Raw genomic sequence first — 25483 nt, 5'->3', positions numbered from 1 at the left:
AAGTTAATCCAAGTCTAATACCAGTTGGTTATTCAGTATTTCTTGAACCATCAAGTTGTAATTGCACATAGTTGATATTGACACAATGAGCCTCTGAGCTTTTTCAACAGTTTAATATTGGGTTTAAATGTGCATACCCAGCCTAATGTTAGGTTTGGATACACATATCCAGCCCAATGTTAGGTTTACACACACATAGCCAGCCAACACGTGTTTTGACATATACAAGGTCCTCATCAGGGCTGTTATGTTGCAAAGTAAAGTTGTTTTACAGAAACCAAACCTATGTCAAGGAGGAAAGTTAACTTCTCTCACATTGTAATAATGAAAAACCACAAGGGTTTGTCAAATTAAGCTCGGTTTTAAACCTGTCCCCAATGAACTTCCTTGTTCTCAAATAGAGACTCAAATAGCCATCGTCTCCATCTCTCAACGTCTACCTTCGTTAGATTGTCTGATATGATTATAGTTGGTTTCACATCAATCTTCGATCATTGGACCAATTTGTGTACTGTGTTGTTCAAATTCCCAATTTATAGTGTGTTAGTTAAACTAAGTCTGTAGACAGGATAGCAGGCAGTCCCGCAGTGGACATACAAGAAACCTTTACTAAGGACCATACTTGGCAGGGAAGTGAACCAAGTTGGCCCAAGCAGAAAGGGAAAGAAGCAGAGATCTGGGGCCTACAAAAAAACCTTTACTAAGGACCATACTTTGTAGGGAAGTGAACCAAGCTGGCCCTCAGAGAAAGAGAGGGAAGCAGAGACTTTACAATTGGGACGGAAAGCCCAGAGGAAGGGAGTTATTCCGCTGGCATTGTGAATTGTGTTAAAAAGCCTGACTATGTGAACTGCTGGGAGAAGCCTGACAAAGGCCAGGGGAAGGGAGACATTCCCCAACCTTTGTTGAACTGCTGAGACAATCCTGAGTCAAGAAGATCACCAGTTTCTTTAGTTTAGCTTCAAGTGTAAGGGACGGAAATAGGTTTAGGACACAACACTATGGACTATTTACTTTTTTACGGACAGACTGACTGTAAACAGTTTGAGGCAGGGAAACCCCTCTTAGTAATAGGGCTAGATAGGCTTTTTGCTTATTTCCTTTTAATAAAAGTCTTTGGCAAGAATCATACCACCTTTTGTGTCCGACTCTTACTTCTGCACCCTTACAGTACTAAAGAAATCCTTTTTTGCTTGAGTAGTGAAAGTGGGGTTGTTCAGACCTGCGAAGCTGAGGGTTACTTGTAAATGTGTGTATAGGGATGCTGAGAGAGCTGAAGAGCTATTAAAATCAAGCCCTGATAAAGCCACAACAAATATGAGTTTGGAACCAACTATTGTTTAGGACTAAGAATCAACAAAATCAATCGAGCTCATTGAAGTCCTTCTTTCCTCTCCCTCCTGTGGACTCTATTTCTTCATTTGTAAAAATTGTTTCGTGCAATTAAATCAAATACATTTTTTTTAAAAACTACAAATATAGAGAAGGGGTGATGGGATATAGGTTCAAGCAATAATTACTTTATAAATCATTTTGGAAGTTCAAGAGTTTAATCTCCTTGTTTGTTCAACAAATTTAGGCTGTTATGTGGAAATATATTTGGCTGATGGGAGAGTGGTGAAAAGATGAGGAGGTGCTTCTGTATGGTCTTGAAGGAGTCAGGGGTTGGCTCTCACAAGAATGTTTTATCATAAGATTAAGCAATGGAGCAGGCTTTACATGAATTTGTGGGCTAATGGAAGAACTTGGGAGTTGTATATACACGTAACAATACATGTGTTATATTGGGTAACTGAGTTTTTGAGCAACACTCTGAGATTGCGGCACAAGATATGACAACAAGACATGCAGGTAATAATGTACGGCGTGCTTGAGTCATGCTAATATAGTATATTGTTGTATGCATGAAGTAATGAAATGTTCAGCAAACTTTCTTTCTCAAGAATGCACCGCTCCCTCTGCGGTCTAGGCATGTGAAGTGCTCTCGTCACCTAGGCTTAAATTGCTTATATTCTCATTTCGCCATGTTAAAGATGTCTATCATAGAGGTCCCAGGATAATGCTATGTGGGTCTGAATTCTTTTTATCTTTTGCATATACAATGTAGAAGCCTCTCAAGTTGAGGGTCTTGCTCTTATTTTGTTATGCACCTTAAAACAGCACTAAAAATATATTTGAAAAGAAATGCAGGGAAGGAGAACCCCGGTTCCAGGTGAATGAATGCTGATCTGGGATAATATCTGGAGATAACAAGGCCTTGTGCATTAGCAAGTCTGAACCAGAATAACATGAGGCAGACCTGCTTTCCCGAAAAAAGGACAAAGGGGCCAGAAGATGCCATTTGGCTTGGAATTCCCTGGGAACACTTGAGTCTCTGCTAACTCAACGCCTTAAAGAATTATTTCCCTATTGGAGATTCACACTTTCTTGGGAGGCTTACACACACTTTTTAGATGGGTACAGCCCTCAGTTCTTTGGTGAGAGGACAGGATATTGTATGGACCCCTCCCTCTGCCACAGTGAAGGGGGCCCCAAAGTCGTTTAGAAAGGTAGGTGTAGAGTCACTCCTTAACTGAACCGCAAGAGTGTCATTAGGTGGAGCAACTGCAGCACATCCGGCCTCTGCTTCTGTGAGTAACTCTCTGAAACTAAAATAATTGACACTGCCGCTGCTGCCACTTATCACCTCCTCACCCTATATGCTTTTTCCCAGGGAACCTAGCTCTTCCCAGAGTTTCGCTGGCCTGCCACCTAGTGTAGCCTCACCCTTGCACACTTCTTTCGCAGAGGGTGCTGGAGATGAGGCCACCTTTTGGCAGAACTGCTCACTAAATCTTGGGGAGGGGATCAATGCATTGACACTCCATTTAGTGACTTGCACTGCTTTACAGTGAAAGCAACAAAGAAGTTGTTCAGCAACCGCAGCTAATTGATTATGTGGGTTACAACTATTTAAAACCCAAATGACACTGGCTTGGATATGAGTCCACAATTCCTTAGAATCTTTTTTTTTGTGAACATACCAAGGTGTTCTGGCTTTGGAACTGCAGAAAAGAGGACAGCATGGTACTTGTTTCTATAATGCTCTTGATGAAAGAATCTAAGTACTGAATGATTTCCCAGATGGGTAAGTGCCTTCAAAGGGTTACAGCAGAATCGGACGGGTCAAGCTTAGCCCCATTTCTCTCCACAAGCTTTTTCATGCTTCCACTCCAGTTAAGATGCCAATGGGTACCTGAGCCCCTTGCTCAACATCCCTTGCCAAGAACTTTCGTAAAACTCCTCCTAAACCATTTTTATCCCACTTAATATGCTGGACATCACTCTTGGTGAATCCAATTGCCCCCTGGGTAGACCATATGGTAACCCCTTGCACTCCCTCCCGCCAGGAACAACTACAGGTTCTCTGAGCTATCCTGTTTAAGTTTACAGCCCTCTGTGACAAATCTAGCGATGTCACCACTCCTTCCCTGGGTGGAACCTCCTCTCAAGTGGCCATGGAAAGGCAGAAGCTACCTGACACTGAACCTGGCGGTGGCTATCTGAGGGAGAACCACATGAGGGGAGATAACCCTCATGGGAGGGAAGTGGGCTCACTAGGTAGAGCCTGGTGTCCCCCTTCTTCCTTAGAGCTTGATAACTCCACCTTAATACCCCAATCCTCTATGGCATATCCTACCTGGGATAATAGGTTTTATTAAAAAGGCCTGTAAACTAACAGTCTAATATTCATTTGGAACAAGTGAATATTCTATTGTTAGTTACATTGACTTTTTGTATTTAAAGCAGAACCCTGAGACGACAGAGGACCTCCACAACCTGTGTACCACAAATTAATTTGATTTTTACTCAACTGCTCACTTCCATTGTTTTACCATTTGTTGATGACTTATTTTCAGCTGAGCTGATAACCTCTTTTAAAAAACGAACATACATTTTAAATCAGTTCATTTACTTGCATATTTATCTGCAATGCCTATACCATAATACAATAACACTGTAAAATAACTGTATTTAAGTTTGTAATGTCATATTATACATCTGTCTGTATTTTCTCTCTTAGCTGGAATGCTGCTTTGCTATGACTTACCAATACAGACGGACAAAGATGGAAGGCCGATTAATCGATTTCTGGCCAGCAGGGGTCGCAGTTATCAGCAGATGTTAACAGCACTTATCCATGAGGTTTGTACTGATGCAGATGTGCATTTCTGTCACTTGGTAATATTATGAAAATAGGAGTTAGCTTTTATTGTTGTATGCACCTCTAGATAAAGGTTACACGCGTGTTTGCTCCTGCACTGTCAAATAGAGCTAACTTGTGTACAATCAGATGCCAGTCCGACCTATTTCCAGTAGATGTTGAGTAGTACTCCATTAGAGTGGAACAGTAAGTCCCCGAATTATACGATTTTATTTATTTTCTTAATGTGGTTTTGGTTAAAATAAACCTTACACAGAACACACAACAAATAATCTAACATTAATGAAATATATGCATCATATACATTTCTTAATACACATAATAGCTAAAAAAAACAATATCGGGGATCATCAACAAAACACCCACAAAGAATTCATGATCTAGTATACAAATTAATGTAGGATATGTACAATAAAATAATGAAAATTCTGAAATCGGGTACAATTTATTTAATTGAATCTTATGATCACCGCTAATGAAAGAGAAATTGGATTCCCCTAGAGAAAACGTGACTTTAAAGCATTTGACGATAAAAATAGTTGATTGTAAACAAATCTTTCAATGTGCAGTACTCTCAGGTCATGCAAAGTAGGACAAGTAGGCAACACATTTTTTGTAGCGTCTCAGTTTTAGCAGTTTCCATACAAATTCTACAAGTACATGTCTTTAGATCATATTTTCTGAAAATTCTTAAAATGTCCCTTGTTGAAAGGTGGTTTAATTTAAATCTCATAAAATGATAGCTACAATAGCATCCAATTTTTTCAGATCTGGGGGGACCTACCCCAAGCGTTCTATTCTCCTGGGCTATATTTGCATACAAAGTGTAATTCTCAATAGAATCACAGGTATCACACCAATCAGCAAGTCATAATTCAGCAATAAGACCCAATCCAGTGTGCTGACAGCTTGAAGCCCAAGTCAACGATGGGCCCCAGCTCTTTTACCACCATATCCGGTTATCTTACAATGGTGTTATTTCTATTAGCACCCCAGGTTTTCAATCCGGAAACCCGAGGTGCTGACAGCAATGTCATTTTATTTGAATGAGCTAGACGCTGTCAAAAAAAATACTTCCCTAAAATGGCCAGCATAGAAATGGAAGATGTGGAGCCCCTCTTCCATTTCAGTGGTGGCGGCACCCCTGCTGCCACTGTACGAATCAAGTAAGTTGGATAAGGGGTGGGAAAGGGACTGGACACCGGCGGGGAGGGTGTGGAGAAGATGGTGGAGTAAATGTATTTGTTTGTAAGCAAATTAGCATGCTAAGTAGTTGGTCTGGTAACCCCCACGGAGCAAGGTTTTTCCAAAGACGGGTCCTAATAACAAAATGGAATGATGCAGTCAGATCAATGCAGACCACAAAATAGGAAGAGCATTTTATTGCCAGGCTTGTCTCTGAAAACAATCCATGAAAAATCAATTTTACAAAGTAACAGTCCTTCGAAAACCCTTCTGATGTTTGTGACGTCTACCTGTTTCCTGAGCCCAGGTCCCATTTTGATGCTCGCATCTAGAAGGACAATAGCCCTATAATTACATAGGATATGATAATATGATAGGTTATTTAGAACGCGCTTAATACCCAGAGGTTTCTAAGCGCGGACCCGGGGATCGAGCCTTTGTTGCTCTGTGTCGTCTTGCTTCCAAGGTGAGCACGTTGCCGCTGTGCTATCCTCCCGAGAGAATAAGCCTGTCACTTTCTTCATATATGGGCACAATATACAAAGTATTCCAGGTAGGCTGTGTTGTACAAGTCTTCGAAATACGCGAATACAAAATTGTAAAGTCCGATGCCCATATTAATATATTGCTTGACAACTCAACTGTACCAGAGACTTTTGTATGACTAGATTTAAGAAGAATATTTTCAATGTCACTATGTTCAAAAAGCAATACCCTGGAGTTAGAGACTGTTTAAATAAAAATGTACATTAACAGTAGGAGGTGCATACAATTCAGTAAAATATTAAATCCATAAACTATCCAAAGTGGGATTTACTCGCTAATGAATTTTAATAGATGCATCACTCTTAGTGACCAAAAGCTCGCATTCTGTTTCTTCAAATATGTTACAACATAAGTTGACTATTTTTCAGTATCAAAAATGTGTGTAACGTATCAACCAATTTGCGTAAACCTGTCGTACAGCTTTCGTCTTTTGGGTATTTAGATGGGGCTCTATTCTCCATGCTAATCTTTTTTGAGAATTATAAAGTGAATTACTAATATTAGGTCAAATGGGGACATCTGGAATTTCATGTCACTACTAATCTTGCACTATCCTAACCCCAAATTACTTACTTGTGTTTGAATTATTCTTTAACACACCGGCCTGTTGACCAGTCGCCTGTCGTAGCAAGCTTTTGCTCTCCCCAGGGGTCTTATAGGAACCACAGTTTCAATCTGCTTCTCTGTAATGCAGAAAGATCCTGACTGATTTATTACATCACATCTCCACCCATCTCTTTAAATAAATGCTTCCACCCCTCCTCCCCCCATGTACTCCTTCACATCTCTGTGTAGTCCATGTTGCAGCATGGTTCTTCCATCACTTGTTATGCTGCTCTCGTCACCAAATAATTTCAGTCCCTAAACAAGTTGAAAGATTGAGCTTGAGCTGCAACCAACATGCATTTTGGTAAAGAGATTTCTGGTAATGTTCTGGCAGTGAGCATGTAAGTACAGAATGTGTGTGAGAATGGGGCAACAACGGCTATGATTCCCATGAATTTGCATATCCAGTGAGTGTGAACAAACTCGCCCCAACTGACTCGGGTACTTCTATGAAACACAGTACATCCATCTCTAATTTGAACTTGTCTCCAGTGTTGGAATAAAGTAGAACTCTGCGAAATTCATAGGTTGTAGAGGAAGGATTAAAAAGCACAAGCTCCTCGTATGTACGCACTATAAAGACCAGCTTTCACTGCACAGCCCGAGTACTGTTAAAACTGTTTGGATTCTGCTCGCTTCAGGGACAGTGTACATGCAGCGTGCACTTCACGGACAACATACCTGCAACTTCTGATGGGGATAAGGTGCTTCTGAAAGCGGTCAGGGAAAACCGAATGCAAGTAGCTGAGAGCGCAGGAAGAACTGAGTGAGGTGGAAAGTTACTTGTGGTCTGTGCCATGGTTCCCGGATGGTTAGTTCGCTTTAAGCTCACCACCCCTAGCCTCAGGCCAAAGGGCTGTGCACTTTGTGCCCAAGAGCTAAGGGGTTTGAGGCCCCTCACACAGATGAGCTAGCAAGATGCATCACTTTTTGTTATTGATTGGTAGTGTGGGTTGTGGAGCCCAACTCCCATCAACTTTGAAGGGCTGTAGAGGCTGCATGAGACCTGTCAGCCTGACAGAATGCTTATATGGAAAGCTGAGGGGCGGGACTTAAAGTTCAGGTAGGTTTAATAAGAAATGTGTGTGGTGCATGTGTGAACAGTTGTGGGTTGGTACAGGCACACTGTCAAGTCTCCCTGTAGGTTCGGATGCCCATTCACTCAGTGCTGGCGTACACCATGGATGCTCGGGACCTGGAAAGACTATAGGTCTCGACAGGCCAAGACACACGTACGACGTGCTGCATGTTGAATACATCACGTGACACGATCGCCTTGTTAATGGGCTCAGCAATCCTCAGTGGTGATGGAAGCTGGCAGATGGGATGGGATAAGAGGTGGTGGCGGTAGGAGAACATTGCTCTACAAACAAATTTAGTTATGAGCTGCTTCTTGTATTCTTGGGCTCTGAACCTGTCTTGATACTGCGTGTCAAGTAATTTCCGTCTTGTTACCTCTTTGTATTACCCCCTGTTCTCAGCTCTACCTTGGCCTGACTCTCAGTGTGCGGACTCTTCTTTTGCTGTTCGCTTATTCATTTGATTTCTGGATTGTACCCTCGCCTGGCTTCTTTCTAATCCTCTGTGTACCGACCTGTGTCTGACCCTGGGACTGGTTTTGGATACTCCTTTACTGTTTACCAGTTTCTCTGCATAACGACTTACCGACTGCTGGGTGCTAATGACCTGTTCTTCTGAGAATTTCCTGTTCCCCTGCGAAAAGGCTGTCTCCCTTCTGGATTTTTTTATGGACTCACACCACTCATCTAGGACCTTGTCTATTCTCTCTCAAGTACCAAATCAGAGGGGCAGAAGAGGATAGTGAGACATTCTTTCTGTTGGATCGAGGCATTTGATACAGGGGTGAGCAGAACCCCTACTTGTTTAACACAAGGGCTAGTTCGTAGATACAAAAATGTTCTTGTGTCAATGTTATAATTAAGTCACCATTTGCATTGAATCATTTAGTTTTGAGTTTTTGTAGGTACAGTATTAACAATTCAGAATGTTTTCTCCCTAATCTGATAGTGTTCTTTTTTAAGGGAAACAAGCAGTAAATTGATTTTGTAAACCTGTTGGTGTATGAGCCTGGCCAGGTGCCAACCTGCGCTAGTGGATGCCTGGCCCAGAGTTATTTTATGGACGACCCACAGAGAACTCAAACTGGGTCCGGCATCAGGACAACAGGCAGTCACAGGAAGGTTCACCCCCCCTAACAAACCTTAACATAGGTACGGAACCCAAAGGGACAGTCATAGGGACATTCCTGATCTAAACCCTCCTACCCATGAGCAGACCAAACCAAGCAAGTAGTCACAGGGACCCTCATACCCTTAATGCTAATGCCAGGAGTATGATCTGCTTCCTAGTGGGGCATTTATGTCCTGAATAGGAGACATTTATGACAACAAGGGTGAACCTCATCCCGTTTCGGTTGGAATCCCCATGCCCCAGGGATGGTAGCCATTTCCCTGAGGAATGTTATAGAGAAGATGGGGACTTCCCCTGTGCGAGGCAGGATTTCCCATTTCAGCGAGGAGAGGAATCTTACCACGTCTGATGCCTCTGCCCTGCATGTCATTCAACATGAATACTGTCTCCATTTTGCTCAACGCCCTCCAAACCATCCCCCAATCACTCAAGGCTCACCTTTGGACTCACCTGCTGCTGTAGGAGGTTTGGCAGCTTCTTGCGAATGGCGTTATAGACCCATTACCCCACTCGGAACGAGGCAAGGGTTTGTACTCTACCTATTTTCTGGTGCTGAAGGAGAGGAACTTTCTCCCATACTGGACCTATGGCTTTTGAACCTCTGTCTGTGGAAAGACAGGTTTAAGATTGTTACACTGGCTCAGATCCTTCAAGCCCTTGATTTGCTAGAACCGGCTTGTCTCACTGGATCTGCAGGATGCTTACTTCGATGTTTATTTATTTATGTTCAGGAGGAAAACAATGGTCTTTTGATCACAAAAGAACATACACAAGATAAGAAATCAGATTTGGTGGGAAGCAGTGAGCTTCTTACAATGGGCTGGGTTTGAGGGACATTCAGACCAGCTTGTGGAAGGGATAAAAGGAACAGTCACCGGAGACAATACATAAGTGGACATACATTCATGTATTTGTTTATATAGCGTCAAAGAGCACAGGCATCCGGGTGAAAAATTAGACACAGGACGGAACATGAAGCACAGGACATGACATAGATTAAGGACAAACCAACATTGGACATTTTTAAGTGCAGGTAGGCGATATGGCCAGCTTTGCTCGGGATGTGACCAGGATGGGTGAAGTGCTAGAGTGGCTGCAGAGGAAGTGAGGGTCAGAGGCAGGTTAGAGGGGAGGGGAAACATTTTAGCTAGCAGGCAGATGAGAGGTACGTTAAGAGGGTAACTCAGAGGCGAGGTGTTAGGCTTTGTGAAGGCATCATGAAATAAGACACAGACAACAGACCTAAAGTTCAAACAAAGGATGTTTATTAACTTAAATGTCAGGATGGTAGAAGGCCTAACTTGCCCTATGTTAAGGTGGGATTTCCCTACCTGAACAAAACTAAGGAACGCTGAGTCAAAGAGTTCAACTTAAAGGTCTGTCTGTGTCCAAAACCTATACCTGCCCTCACAACTTAAGCTAAACAGTGTGTAGGGATTTTGCTAACAGAATAAACAGTATTTTACTCAGTCTGAGTTTCTTCCAGCTCCCAGCTTTCTTTCAACTCTGCTTCCCCAAGTGCAAGAAAGTTCCACAAAATGTCTCAAGATTACCTTTATCACGTTCCAGGCAACACAGTTCCAAACAATCCTCGGGGTTCCCTTCCCCAAGTTCCAAGCAGCACAATTCAAAAAGCAAAGGGGTCTTGAGGCTTTGATCTCGAGACATGTGCAGTTCAAGTCTTGGGGTTCCCTTCCCCAAGACTTGAACTATGCCAAGTTTATTTCACAGTCTTTTCAAAAGTGTAACATAACTTCAAGTCAACCTGACCCTCCTTCTGGTTTGCTTCACCAGTTCACTCACAATGCTTCTACTTGGTTTGTTTCACAATGTGTCTGAGTTCTCCTCATTCAGGGATCACTGGTCTAGGCGCAGTTGTTGGACCACACGGTCCACCAATCGCAGGTCATGCAACCAGGATCACTAGGTTCTGAGGCCACACAGGTTCTTCAGCTCCTGCCCCTGTGTACCAAGTCACCTTCACTTAATTCCTCTTTGTTGGCCTATTGGCTTTATGTGCTCTTCTTTGGCTTCTCCTTGTCAGTCTCTTGGTTCTGCCATCGTGCGCCACACACCTCTTGCCAGTCTGTGACCTTGCTGCATTGCATTCAATCATGAAAGTTCATCTTTGTGGGGTTTTATTCATATCCCACCTTATGTGGCACTCTTTCACACTTGTGCCCTTTTCCGGGAATGGGTCCTTCGACGTATTCCATATCTGACAGGTAATGTCCACAGCTGTGCTGCTTCGGAAATTCTTCGGCGTCCTGCGTCGATGACGTCGATGCGCCGTCCCCGAGGACCTCCTCCGACGGCCGACGTCACCCGATGTGATAAGTAGGACGCACGACACCCGTAGCCTCAGTTCCGTTTTTTCCGAGAACGTGTTTGCTTCGTGAATCTCGGTAGGCCTCGACTCTTTGGAGTTTGCTGTATTCTTCTCGGTTCGTTGAACCTGTTTGGTTTTTGTGAAGACCTGTTCGTGGCGATGTCTACTTCGTCTTCAACCCCGCGTCCGGGCTTCAAGAAATGTGGGGACTGTGGGTCCAAGATGTCGGTCACGGACTCGCACAACGCCTGCCTCTGGTGCCTCGGGGAGGCCGACGATACGGACGACTGTGCCGACTGCCAGTCGCTCACGGCCAAGGCCTTGCGGGAACGCAAGTAGAAGCTGTCGGTAGGTCGGGTGTCTAAGCCCACGGAAGTCGAGGTCTACGGGGCTTTCGACGGATGACTCGAGAGGCGACTCTCCACGTCATCGTCGGAAGTCCAGTGGGTCTCCTTCCAAGAGTCGGTCTCGCCACTCCTCCGCCTCTTCGAGACATTCCAGGAAGCGCCGGCATCGGTCGCCTTCCCCGTCCTCTTCTGAGGACTCGGCCCGTCGGCGTGTCGCTTATCCCACCATGCAAGCGACACTGGAGGAATGGGCTTCCTTCGGGAAGTAGATGTTAGCGATTCTTGAATCATGTGGCGCCGAGGTCGTCGACGATTTCTCTCGAGGCTCCTCCCCCGAGGGGGTCGTTGACGCTGTCGGCGCCTAGGTCGTCGAGAGACACGCTCGGAGTTCCGGCTTCGAGGCCTGTGTCGACACAGTCGATGCTGGCGGCGCTGCAGCTGATGTCGACGCCGATTCGCTCGACGCCGTTTCTGTCGACACCGGCGGCGACTCAATCGGCGCCCTCAACGCTTTTCGAGGCGGTGGTGTCGGAGGAGCCCCGTGGCACGGGATTAGCCCCTAGAAAGGCTCTGGCTAAGGTTGGGCATAGCTTTGGTCCCCAGGTGTCTTCCTCTCACCGCCTGGAGTACATTTCAGAGGGTGATGAAGACTCTGATGAAGGCTTGGTTCCGGTTACGGTACCAGATGAGCTTCTCTCGGGCCATAGCCAGTTTGATGACCTGAGGCAGTCACCGCATGATGCCAGTGGACTGGACACCTCTGCGGAGGTGGAGTTTTGTAGGCCGGAGCCTGGCACTCATGCCGATTCTTCATACCGCCGCCTTATGTCTCGGGTCACCGAGTACTTGGGATGGTCGGCTCCCCCAGGGGAGTTCGTTCAGGATGATGTCACGGACATCATTGATCTTGGTCCCCCCACTGACCTGGTACTGCCATTTGTTAGACAGAAACCTGTGCAGTTCCCTCCGGGACCACTGCAAAAGATTAAGACTACAGGTGTTTGGCAGTAAACTCACTTGGTAGCAGTCTGTACCACCCAGGTTTACTTGGTAGCTGTGGCTGAGCAGTCAGACTTCCCTCAAGAAGAGTTAGGCAGTATACAGAGCATACATAATAGGTACAGAGGCACAATAGTACAAGCAAACACTGACCAGAGCTAGGTGTAAAAGTATATAATTATTTATTTAAAAGACACACTCATAAATTACACTAGCACAGAAAAGGTAAGTAAGTCAAAACACAGTCACTATTACTCATATGTACATCCCTAGTTATTTGTTGGACAAGTCTAAGTTAACACCACTTATTTCCAAACAGAGGTGAGCGCTTAACGTTAGATGGCACTCCAACAAGTTAGTTAAAAAGGGAGGGAAAAGGCAAAAGAAGTGAAAACAGCAAGGCAAAACACTTTTCAGAGATTCACAGTGAGTGTAGAAAGGCAGTCTATTGAGGAGCAAGGAAGTTCGGTTGCCAGGCCCACTCTAGGGAAAGCCAGGCAAAAAGATGCCCAAGATCACACAATGTCACAAGTCTTTACAGGTGAGTAGAAAAGGTTTTTCCCAGTTAAGAGAAGTTTAGTTAGGGTGTCCCAGGCTTACCCAGGGTCGAGAGCCGAGGGCTAAATCTACCCCCTACAATCGGTGGCAAGGGAAGCCGGGCGGAACACAGTACCTTTTAAAATGGAAAGGATCCTCCAGCGGGGGCAGTTGTTCCTGGTAGTGGGTTCAAGTCGCGGCGTCGTCCAGAGGAGGAGAAGATCTCGTCGTGGAGGAAAGCTGAAGGTCGTTGCACTACCAGGGAAGAAACCAGCCGTGGAGTTTTTCCGGTTAAAAGGATGTTACCCCTCTTTCGCGGTTGAGGTAAAAAGTGGTATCCCGGTTGCCGGGGTGCTTGGCACAGGCAAGGCGGCCACGGGGTACTTCAGGGTGGCGAAAAGAAAGCAGAAACTGGTTGTCCCCACCAGTCAAGGGAAGAAGACTCTCCAGCGGGAGATCTCCTCTGTCGTCGGGAAAAGTGGTGAGACGGTTCCGCAGGGCTCCACCGGTGGTGTCGTCTTGGCAGGTCGGCTCGGCTTCTCCCTCTTCGGCTTCTTAGGTCCTGTGGCGACTTCTGAAGAACCAGTCCCAAAAACCCTGCTTTTATGCAGCAAACCCCCATTCATACAGCCTAGCTGTCACTCAAACATGCTAAGTGGTGAGCGGGGTGGCTCACCACTTGGGCCAATCACACCAGAGAGCGACATGAGTTGGCAAGGCAACTCAGTCCAGGGTGCCTAAACCCCCTCCCACACCCCCTGTGGTACCCAGACAGAATGGCACAACTTTGGAGGGCTTCTGTGCAGAAGCCCGCCAAAAGTGGAACAAAGGCTCGACTCGGGTTCAGGGTTACTGAAGTGAACCTAGACGCCATTTTGGCGGCGAGTTCTGGCAAAAAATCCCAACCGGTGAATTTATATTAAATAAATAAACCGGCGGTATCTTTAACATTGCACCAAAAAGTGGTGCATTAAAATCAATGGGAAATCCCATTGGGAAATATTCCGGTGGAATATTTCCGTGGTATCCACTGCCACCAGCCAGAAACTCGGCGAGGGGGGACGGGACAGTACCCCCTCGACAACAAACCCAGGGGCAATCTAATTGCCCCTACCAGTACTTCCACAGTATGATGGTTTGTACTGGTTAAGTTCCTAAGTGAAGACTAGTAAAGTCAATGGTGACTTTACAGACCCAGGGAGACAGTAGTCAGTCCCAGGGTGTGGAGTCTATGTTTGGGGGTCTCTATGACACCCCTGTGTTACTGCACTGAGGGTGCTGTGTAACACACATTCAAAAACCAATGATAGCCTATGGGGAAAAAATACCCCATAGCCCATAAGCACATAGCAAGTCACAGAAACACTCTCAAGTCATGCCCAAGAGTGACGGTAAAAGAGTCTCACTCTTGGTAGGAGAAAAAAATAAACCCCAAAAATCCAGCAAAGCTGCTGGGGGACTCACTAGGTTAGGAAATTCAGCCTAAACAGAGAATTCTCCCTAACACCGTTTCATATGGCTCTGCAGAGAAGGGTGGCAGCGGCTTGGACTGCTCCGGAGAGTCTCCCGGCAGTGGGCAAGTCTTTGCCGCGAAAATACCATCCAGCCAGTAGCGACCCCTGCTACTTGTCCAGGCACCCCACTCCGGAGAGTTTGGTGGTGCAGGCGGCTACGGTCCCGGCAAAGCCGGCGTCGTATTTTACCATCCCTCCGGATAGGGACGACAAACGTTTTGACGGCTGGGCGAAGAAAGTGTTTTCTTCAGGGGGTATGGCGCTTCAGGCGGCCAACTCCATATGTGCCTTGTCTCATTTCACACACACTCTGTGGAACTGTTGCATTAGCGGCTGAACATATTCCCGAAGGGGACGAACGGGATGGTTTCCTTGCTATGGTTCAGGATGGCAAGGATGCCATGTGTAAGGCCGTTCAGTCGGGTTTGGACATGGCAGATTGTGTCAGCCGGTCCATGGCGGCGAGCACCATAATGCGCAGGTTTGCGTGGTTGCGGAAGTCTGGGTTCGCTCCTGATGTGCAGTCCCGGCTCCTCAACATGCCCTTTGACGGTGACCATCTTTTTGGCAGCAAGGCTGACGAGAGCCTTGAGAGGTTGCAGACCTCCAAAGCTGCAGCGAAGTCATTGGGCGCTGCAGTTCGATAACCTCCGCCTTTTCGTCCTAGGGGACAACAATGGAGGGGAGGTTCCTGTTAGGGAGAATTCTCTGTTTAGGTTGAATTTCCTAACCTAGTGAGACCCCAGCAGCTTTGCTGGATTTCTGAAGTTTGTTTTTTTCTCCTGCCAAGAGTGAGACTCTCTTTCCCCCACTCTTGGACATGATGTGTGGTGTTCCTTTGAATGTTAATGTGTTTCATGGGATATGGGGTCTTTTACTCCATAGGGTATTTTACTCCATAGGGTCTCGTATGCTTTCCTATGTGTGTTAGACAGCACCCTCTGTGCCGTAACACCGGGGTGTCATAGTGACCCGTCACCATAGACTCCATACCCTGGGACTGACTACTGTCTCCGAGGGCATGTAAAGTCACCATTGGCTTTACTAGTCCCAAATTACGAACAGAACCAGTACAAACCATCATATGTGGATGTACTGGTAGGGGCAATTCGATTGCCCCTGGGTCTGTTGTTCGAGGGGGTACTTTCCCATCCCCCATCGTCGAGTTTTGGCTTGTGGCAGTGGATACTACTTTTTATATTCAACCGCAAATATATCTCTATGGGATTTCCCCATTGTTCGAGGCTAATATATTTTTAACATAGCCTCTGACATACCGCCGGTTTATTTATTTAATATTAATTCACCGGTTGGTATTTTCTGCCAGAACTTGGTTTTAAAATGGCGTTTGTGTTCGCCTCTGTAAGTCCAAACCAAAGGTCGAGCCCTTTGTTCCACCTTTTGGTGGGCTTCTCCCCAGAAGCCTCCAAAAGTGGTGCCACTCTGTCTGGGTACCACAGGGGGTGTAGGAGGGGGTTTAGGCACCCTGGACTGAGTTACCTTGGTAACTCAAGTCGCACTCTTGTGTGATTGGCCCAAGTGGTGAGCCGGCCAGCTCACCACTTAGCATGTTTGATTGACAGCTAGGCTGAGTGAATGGGGGTGTGCTGCATGAAAGCAGGGCTTTTGGGACTGGAACTTCAGAAGTCGCCACAGGACCTGAAAATCCGACAAGGGAGAAGCTGAGCCGGCCTGCTACGACGACACCACCGGTGGAGCCCTGCTGAACCGACTCACCACTTCCCAACGACAGAGGAGATCTCCCTGCTGGAGAGTCTTCTTCCCCTGACTGGTGGGCACAACCAGTTTACCTTCTTTTCTCGCATACCAGGACATCTTGTGGTCGAATTGCCTGTGCCAAGCACCCCGGCAACCGGATAGCCACTTACCACTGGACCGTGAATAAAAGGACCGCTCCTTTTAATTGAGAACTCCGCGGCTGGTTTCTTCCTTGGCAGTGCAACGGACTCCTGCTTTCCTCCCCGACAAGATCCTCTTTTCCTCCGGACGAAGCACCGACTTGCACCCGCTGCCAGGAACAACTGCCCCCGCTGGAGTGTTCTCGCCATTTTAAGGTACCGTGTCCGCCAGGCCTCCCTTTCTAAAGATTGCTACAAGGTAACAACAATCCCTTAACCTTCTGGACTGGGCTGGCCGCCTTGACCATCTAACTGGTCCCTTTCTGTTTGGTCGAACGCTTTCCGAACTTATTGCAAGACTTTTGGGCACTTTGAACCTGTGACCTTGGACACATTTCGACCGGAGCCTCTTAAAGTGGGTCCGGCCTTGTTAACTTTGACTTTACGGTTTTAACCTGCCTTCTTCTCCTACTGTATTCTTCCGAAAGCGTTGGGATCTGTTTCTATCTTTGCTCTGCCTTTCTCTCCCTTTTAAACCGATTGATTAGAGTGCCATCGTCGTTAAGCGCTCACCGCTGTCTGAAAATAAGTGTTGCTTTACTTAAGACTTGTCTAACTAATCGTTGAAGGTAGTGTATATCTTTTAGTGACCGTGTTTTTGAACTGCTTAAAATTAGTGTCAGTGTGTTTTACTAGATGTGTTTTTAAATAAATAATTATATGTCTTTTACACCAAGCTCTGGTCAGTGTTTACTTGTTCTACTGTGTTCTTTTGACCTATTGGGAATACTCTGTATACTGCTTAACTCTTCTTGAGAGAAGTCTGACTGCTCAGCCACAGCTACCAGGTAAATCTGGGTGGTACAGACTGCTACCAATTGGGTTTACTGCCAACCACCTGTAGTCTTAAATCTTTTGCAGTGGTCCCAGAGGGAACTGCACAGGTTTCTGCCTAACAGTTCCTTTCGCTATTACTCATCCTTCATTAAAGCGAGAGGAGCTAGCAGTCAAAGAGGCCACCGTAAGAGTGCCAGAGGTGGAAAACAGTGTACTCGAGGTGCCAAGGCCGCTCGGACAGTTGCCTCTTTGCCCTCAGGCAACGCCGCAGCCGCTACCACTCAGTCATGAGGCCATGTCCCATGGTTCGCCGGTTGGGGGAAGGCTGGCGCAGCATCTTGTAGAGTGGCGTGCCATTACTTCAGATGTATGGGTTCTGGAGATCATAGTCCTCACGACAATCCACCTGGGAACCTCTCTTTGAAGAGTCCGAATCCGCTCCTTGCGCAGGAAATCCAAGCCCTGCTGGAGAAAGGCGCCATAGAACTGGTGCCGGTAGCGGAGAGGAACAAGGGATGGTATTCCCCTTATTTTTTGATTTCAAAGAAAGACGGGGGATTGAGACCCATCATGGACTTGTGCGGTTTGAACAAACTCCTCAGGAAGGACAAGTTCAAGATGGTTACTCTCTCTCAAGTCCTCCAGGCCCTTCAGGATTGGTTGGTGTCTCTCGACCTCAAGGACGCTTACTTCCATGTGTCGATCCATCCCAAGCACAAGAAGTACCTAAGGTTCGCGGTTGGCGACTCGCACTTTCAGTTTTGGGTCCTGCCGTTCAGATTGACCTCCGCCCCAAGGGTTTTCACCAAGCTCATGGTGGTGGTGGCAGCGCATCTCAGGAAAGGGGGGATTCACGTCTACCCCTACCTGGACGATTGGTTGATCAGGGGGAGCTCTCCTGAGCAAGTCCTGGATCATCTGTCCATCACCTGCCACTCCCTTCACAAGCTGGGCTTCTCCCTCAATTTCAAGAAGTCCCATTTGACACCAACACAGCGGCTCCAGCACATCGGAGCAGTGCTCGACACATCCCTGGGGCAGTGTTTTTCTCCCCAGGTGAGGGCTCTTCACATTCAGCAGATGGTGCACAAGTTTCAATTTGCTCAGAATCTCCCAGCTTCCGAGTTCTTGAGACTGCTCGGCCTCATGGCATCCTGCATTCTTCTGGTGCCAGAGGCTTGTCTGCGGATGAGATCTTTGCAGTGGGCACTCAAGCTCCAGTGGTCTCAGTCCTCCGGCAGGCTGTCGGACCCTGTTCAGGTGCCGCCCTCGGTCGCACAGGACCTTCTGTGGTGGGCCGTCGAAGGCAATCTGATGAAGGGGGCCCCATTTTGGCTGCCCTAGCTGGAGGTGTCGATCGTGTCGGACGCATCCCTCACGGGATGGGGAGCTCATGCCAATGAGTTGACAGTCAGCGGTCGTTGGTCTCCGTCTGAGTCCAGACTCCATATCAATCTGTTGGAGCTGAGGGCCGTCGGGCTTGCCCTGAAGGCTTTTCTGGGTGAGGAAAGAGTGTCCTGATTCTAACCGACAACACGGTGGCCATGCACTACCTCAACAAAAAGGGGGGGCAGGGTCACTTCCTCTGTGCAGGGAGGCGATGCAGCTCGAGTTCTGGGCCATCCAGCAGGAAGTTTCTATCTCGGCTGTTTCTTCTGGCCGGAGACGACAACGAGACGGCAGAAGCTCTGAGCAGACAGAGCACGATCTCTCACGAGTGGGAGCTGGCTCAGGAGATTCTCCTGGAGATCTTCGCCCTTTGGGGGACCCCTCAAGTGGATCTCTTTGCCTCCAGTGTCAACCGGAAGTGCGAAAGGTTCTGCTCGCTGGAATTTCCTCCAAAAGGAGCCTTAGGAGACGCGTTCGTGGTGGAGTGGTCATTCCCACTGCTGTACACGTTTCCTCCAGTCCCCGTCATCCTGCAAGTACTGCGGAGGTTACAGAGGTTCGGTTCCCGGATGATCCTCACTGCTCCGGCGTGGACCCGGAGGACGTGGTACCCGGACCTTCTCGACTTGTCCATCTGCCCTCCACACCGTCTTCCCTACCGAGACGATCTGCTCTCACGGGAGGGGGGTCAGGTTCTCCATCCAGAGGTCAGATCCCTCAATCTTCACGCTTGGCTTCTGAAAGGTTGAGGTATAAGGATTGGGACCTCCCTGAAGAAGTGAAGGAGGTGTTGCTCTCGGCCAGGCGGCCGGCAACAAAGTCTCTGTACCGTTGCCGTTGGAGAAAGTTCTGCGACTGGTGCAGAGTTAAAAATGTGGATCCTTTTGAGTGTGACATTCCCATGTTTCTGTCTTTTTTGCTTTCCTTGGACCACAGGGGCTTGCAAGTGGGGACCATTAAAGGTTACCTGGCGGCGCTGTCCATATTTAAGTGCTCGTCTGAAGAATGTTCCTATTTTAAGATTCCTTTAATTTCTCAGTTTTTGAAAGGGCTCACTAATGTGTTTCCTCCGTCACCTTTTCTGGTGCCCGGTTGGGATTTGAACCTTGTTCTTAAGTTTCTTATGGGTGCTCCGTTTTAGCCTTTGCATTCTTGCCCTTTGAGACTGTTAACTCTGAAAACTGTGTTTTTGGTTGCGGTTACTTCCGCTCGGAGAGTGAGGTAGTTACAGGCACTTTCAGTTAAGCCACCCTTCACTGTGTTTCATAAGGACAGGGTTATCCTTAGAGTTTGTCCTTCCTTTCTTCCAAAGGTGGTTTCGGAATTTCATTTGAGCCAGAAGGTTATTCTTCCGGCGTTCTATCCTCCTCCACATCCTGGTAAGGAAGAGGAGAGGCTCCATAGGCTTAATTCTAGGAGAGCGTTGAGCTTTTATATTTCGGGCATGTCCCGGGTCAGAGTGGACGATCAACTTTTCATTGGTTACACTGGAAAGCGTTTGGGACAAGTTGTGACGAAACAGACTTTGTCTCATTGGATTATTTTAGCTATCTCCGAGTGTTACCGCTTGGCTGGTAAGTCACCTCCGGCTGGCTTGCGGGCCCATTCTACCAGGGGAGTGGCTGCGTCTACTGCCCTGCAAAGGGGTGTTCCTATTCCTCACATCTGTGATGCAGCCACCTGGGCTTCAGTACATACTTTTGTCTGTCACTACTCCCTCGATTCCATCCAAGGGCAGGATCTGGCCTTTGGCAAGGCAGTCCTTTATTCCGCAATTTGATTGGGCATGCTAAATTTGTGTTCTAAATTCTTTTCCCACCTCCTTGCTTGGTACTGCTTTGGGAGTCTGTCATAGATATGGAATACGTCGGAGGACCCAATCCCCTCGAAGAACAAGTTACTTTCTTACCTGGTAACGTTCTTTCGATGGGATGGTCCGACGACGTATTCCATATCGCTCCCTCCCTACCTTCCCCGCTGCAGAATTTCTTTTGCGATTGCAGCTTGCGTTCCGCAAGGCCTTGTGTGTCTGACTGGCAGAAAACTGGTGGCACACGTTCTGGGGGAAAAAACTACAACTGAGGCTACGGGCGTCGTGCGTCCTACTTATCACATCGGGTGACGTCGGCCGTCGGAGGAGGTCCTCGGGGACGGCGCATCGACGCAGGACGCAGACGCCGAAGATTTTCCGAAGCAGCACAGCTGTCGACATTACCTGTCATAGATATGGAATAGGTCGTCGGACCATCCCATCGAAAGAATGTTACCAGGTAAGAAAGTAACTTGTTCTTCTCATGGGCACTTTGGTTGTGCTTCAAGATGTGCTTTGGCCATAAAGTTGTTATTGTATTCAGTATTCAATATTTCAAGGGGATTGTGTCCTCCGACGTATTCCACATCTATGACAGGTAATATCCACAGCTGTGCTGCTTCGGAAAATCTTCGGCGTCTGCGTCCTGCGTTTTCGGGCAGAGGGCACCTGCGTCGATCCGTTGTCCCTCGAGGGCCTCCATCGAGGGTCGACGTCACCGGATGTTATATATAGGACGCATGGCGCCCGTAGCCTCAGTTCCGTTTTTTCCACAGCGCGTTTGCTTCGGAATCTCGGCACGCTCGATTCTGCTCTTCGAAAGCAATGCCTTCGTCTTCTACCCCCAAAGTTGGGATTTAAAAAATGTCAGGACTGCGTTTCGAAGATGTCCATCACGGTCCCGCACGATCTCTGCCTCTGGTGCCTCGGCGAAAGCCATGCCACTGACGACTGCGAGGAGTGCCAGTCCCTGACGTCTAAGGCCTTGCATGAACGTAAGAAGAAATTGAAGGTTGGTAGGGTCTCTAAGCCCCATAAATCGAAATCCGCGGGGCTTTCGACCGATGACTCAAGGGGCGACTCTCCAGCGGGTCTCGGTCTAGGAGTGCTTCCCGCCATTCCTCTGCCTCCTCGAGGCATTCTAGGAAGCGCCGACACCGGTCGCCTTCCCCGTCGGAGGAGGACTCTGCCAGACGGTTGACTTGACCCACCAAGTCTTCGTCGCCGGCCGAATGGGAATCATTCCGCCAGCAGATGTTAGCAATTTTCGAATTGCAAGGCACAGTTCCATCCGCGCCTTTGAAAGAAGCCGCAAGGAACATGCTTGGTCCACAACTCGCACGCTTTCGGGCTCGGGTGGTCGGCGTCAACGCCATCGGCACTGTGTCTGTCAAGGGGCTCTCTCGAGGCTCTGCCCTCGAAGAAGTTGTCGACGCCTCGCTCAACATCGATGCAGATTACCTCAGCGCCCTCGACGCCGTTTGTGGAGGATTTGCCGGAGGTGCCCGGAGGGCTTGGAAACTCAGAGGAAGGCTGTCAGTAAGTCTGTGAGGCCTGTGTTTGAGCCCTATTCTGTTCCTACTCCTAGATTGGACTTTTTCCAGCCTTTGCAAGACATTTCAGAGGTTGAGGAACGGTCTGATGAGGAGATGGTTGTGCCCCCTGAGGTCCCTGATGATCTTTTGTCGGGGCATAGTCAGATGGAGGAACTTCGTGAGTCATTGCATGACGGTAGTGTCCTTGACATCTCTCCGGAGGTGGAGTTTAGCCGACCAGAGCCTGGGGCGCATGCGGATTCCTCCTTTCGGCGTCTCATGTCAAGGGTGACTGAATACTTGGGGTGGTCGGCTCCACCTGTTGATTTCACTCAGGATGATTTGACGGACATCCTGGATCATAGTCCACCAACTGTCCCTGTGTTGCTGTTTCACATGACTTTGCAAAGGAGGGTGGCAACGGCTTGGACTGCTCCGGAGAGTCTACCAGCAGTTAATAAGGCGCTTCCGAAAAAATGCTGCCCATCCAGTGGTGACCCCTACTACTTATCGACGCACCCTACTCCGGAGAGTTTGGTGGTGCAGGCGGCTACGGCCTCCTCAAAGCAGGCTGCGTACCCTACCATCCCTTCTGATAGGGACGATAAGCACTTTGATGGTTGGGCAAGGAAGGTATTTTCAGCTGGGGGAATGGCATTGAAGTCTGTCAACTCCACCTGTGCCTTGGCGAGATTCACTCACACTCTGTGGAAATGTACGTCTTTGGCGGCTGAGCATTTCCCGAAGGGGAGGAACGGGATGGTTTCCTAGCCCTCGTACAAGACGGCAAGGATGCCATGTGAGAGGCCGTTCAGTCGGGTTTGGACATGGCAGACTTTGTCAGCCCGTCCATGGCTGCGAGCACCGTGATACGCAGGGTTGCGTGGTTGCGGAAGTTGGGGTTTGCTCATGATGTGCAATCCCGTCTTCTGAACATGCCCTTTGATGGTGTTCATCTTTTTGGCAGCAAGGCGACAAGAGCCTTGAGAGGTTGCAGACCTCCAAAGCTGCAGCAAAGTCTTTGAGCGCTGCAGTTTGTCAACCTCTGCCTTTTCGTCCTAGGGGACAGCAATGGAGGGGAGGTTCCTTTCGGTACTACTCTTCCTTTGGTAGATCGAGAGGAGCTAGCAGTGGGGCCACCGTAGGAGTACCAGAGGTGGAAAGCAAGGTACTCGGGGTGCCAAAGCCGATCGGGCAGTTGCCTCTTTACCCTCAGGCACTGCCGCAGCTGCGTCCGCTCAGTCATGAGGCTATGTCCCATGGTTCGCTGGTTGGGGGCAGACTTGCGCAGCATCTTGGAGAATGGCGACTTCAGATGTGTGGGTTCTGGAGATCATAACTCACGGCTATTGTCTTCCCTTCCGGCAAAGGCCTCACGACAATCCACCAGGGAAGAACTCTTTGAAGCATCCAGATCCGCTCCTTGTGCAGGAAATCCTATCCCTGCGTCTAGATCCGCTCCTTGCGCAGGAAATCGTATCCCTGCTGGAGAAAGGCACCATGGAACTGGTGCCTGTAGCAGAGAGGAACAAGGGATGATATTCCCCTTATTTTTTTATCCCAAAAAAAGACAGGGGATTGAGACCCATCATGGACTTGAGTTGGTTGAACAAGCTCCTCAGGAAGGACAAGTTCAAGATGGTAAATCTTTCTCAAGTCCTCAAGGCCCATCAACTTCAGGATTGGTTGGTGTCTCCAGACGTCAAGGATGCTTACTTTCATTCATCCCAAGCACAGGAAGTACCTGATGTTCGCGGTTGGCGACGCGCAGTTTCGGGTCCTGCCGTTTGGGTTGACCTCAGCCTCGAGGTTCTTCACCAATCTGATGGTGGTGGTGGTGGCAGCGTATCACAGGAAAGGGGGGATTCAGGTCTACCACTACCTGGACGATTGGTTGATCAGGGCGCGCTCTCCCGAGCAAGCCCTGGATCATCTGTCCGTCACCTGCCACTCCCTTCACAAGCTGGGCTTCTCCCTCAATTTAAAGAAGTCCCATTTGACACCTTCCCAGCGGCTCCAGTACATCGGAGCGGTGCTGAACACATCCCTGGGGCAGTGTTCGCCTCTCTAGTTGAGGCTTCATCACATTCTGCAGATGGTGGACAAGTTTCAACATACCCAGAGTCTCCTGGCGTTTAAATTCTTGAGGTTGCTCGGCCTCATAGCATCCTGCATTTTCCTGGTGCCAGGGGCCAGGCTGCGGATGAGATCTCTGTAGTGGGCTCTCAAGATGCAGTGGTCAGAGTTCTCCGGCAGGATGTCGGATCCAGTTCAGATTCCGACCTCGATCCCCAGGATCTTCTATGGTGGGCCGACGAAGGCAATCTGATGAAGGGAGCACCATTTTGGCAGCCATGGCCGGAGGTGACGATCGTGACAGACGCATCCCTCACAGGTCGGAGTCCAGACTCCACATCAATCTGTTAGAGCTGAGGGCCATCAGGCTAGCTCTGAAGGCTTTTCTGCTGTCTGTGCGGGGCAAGAATGTCCTGATTATGACAGACAATACAGTGGCCATGCACTACCTCAACAAAAAAGGGGGGGCAGGGTCACTGCCGCAGTGCAGGGAGGCGAAGCAGCTCTGTTTCTGGGCCATCCAGTAGGAAATTTCGATCTCGGCAGTTCATCTGGCCGAAGACGAAAAAACGGCGGCGGACGCTCTGAGCAGGCAGAGCTCGAAATCTCACGAGTGGGAGCTGGCTCAGGAAGTTCTTTTGGAGATATTTGCCCTTTGGGCAACCCCACAAGTGGATCTCTTCGCCACCAGTGTCAACCGGAAGTACAAAAGATTCTGCTCGCAGGAATTTCCTCCAAGAGGAGCCTTAGGGGACGCGTTCGTAGTGGAGTGGTCCTTCCCACTGCTGTACGCGTTTCCTCCAGTCCCCGTCATTCCGCAAGTGTTGCAGAGGTTATGGAGGTTCAGTTCCCGAATTATCCTCATTGCTCCGGCATGGGCCAGGAGAGCGTGGTACCCGGACCTTCTAGACATGTCCATCTGCCCTCCACGCCGTCTTCCCTACCGAGACGATCTCCTCTCACGGGAGGGGGGTCGGGTTCTCCATCCAGAGGTCAAGTCTCTCAGCCTTCATTCTTGGTACCTGAAAGGTTGAGGTTTAAGGATTGGGACCTCCCCGAAGACGTGATGGAGGTGTTGCTTTCGGCCAGAAGGCCCGCAACGAAATCCCTGTACCGTTTGTTGGAGAAAGTTCTGTGACTGGTGCAGCGTACAGAATGTGGATCCTTTCCAATGTTCCATTTGTTTGGTTTTGTCTTTTTTGCTTTCTTTAGCCCACAAGTGCCTGCAAGTGGGTACCATTAAGGGTTACCTGGCGGCTCTGTCCATATTTAAGAACTCGTGTAAGGAATGTTCTTATTTTAAGATCCCTTTGATTTCTCAGTTTCTAAAAGGACTAACTAATGTGTTTCCTCTGTCGCCTTTCCAGGTGGCGGGATGGGATTTGAATTTGGTTTTAAAGTTCCTAATGGGAGCTCAGTTTGAGCCCTTACATTCTTTTTCGTTGAGACTGGTGTCCTTTAAAACGGTGTTTTTAGTTGCAGTTACTTCTGCACGCAGA

General features: G+C 48.2%; 1 protein-coding gene across 2 annotated transcripts in view; it reads left to right on the top strand.

Moving 5' to 3' along the window:
• Positions 1–25483, top strand: part of FOCAD (focadhesin) — a 2926805-nt gene that overhangs the window by 1509680 nt on the left and 1391642 nt on the right. For both annotated transcript variants that reach the window (XR_011282193.1, XM_069630760.1), the window contains exon 21: positions 4064–4185. Coding sequence is in view for 1 of the 2 variants with exons in the window: in XM_069630760.1 (XP_069486861.1) it covers positions 4064–4185 (122 nt within the window). In the remaining variant the exon portion in view is untranslated. The remainder of the gene's footprint in view (positions 1–4063; positions 4186–25483) is intronic.

Source organism: Ambystoma mexicanum, chromosome 6q (assembly GCF_040938575.1).
Source record: "Ambystoma mexicanum isolate Mex_15411 chromosome 6q, UKY_AmexF1_1, whole genome shotgun sequence".
Classification (NCBI taxonomy): domain Eukaryota; kingdom Metazoa; phylum Chordata; class Amphibia; order Caudata; family Ambystomatidae; genus Ambystoma; species Ambystoma mexicanum.
This window is presented reverse-complemented; position numbering and strand designations above follow the sequence as displayed.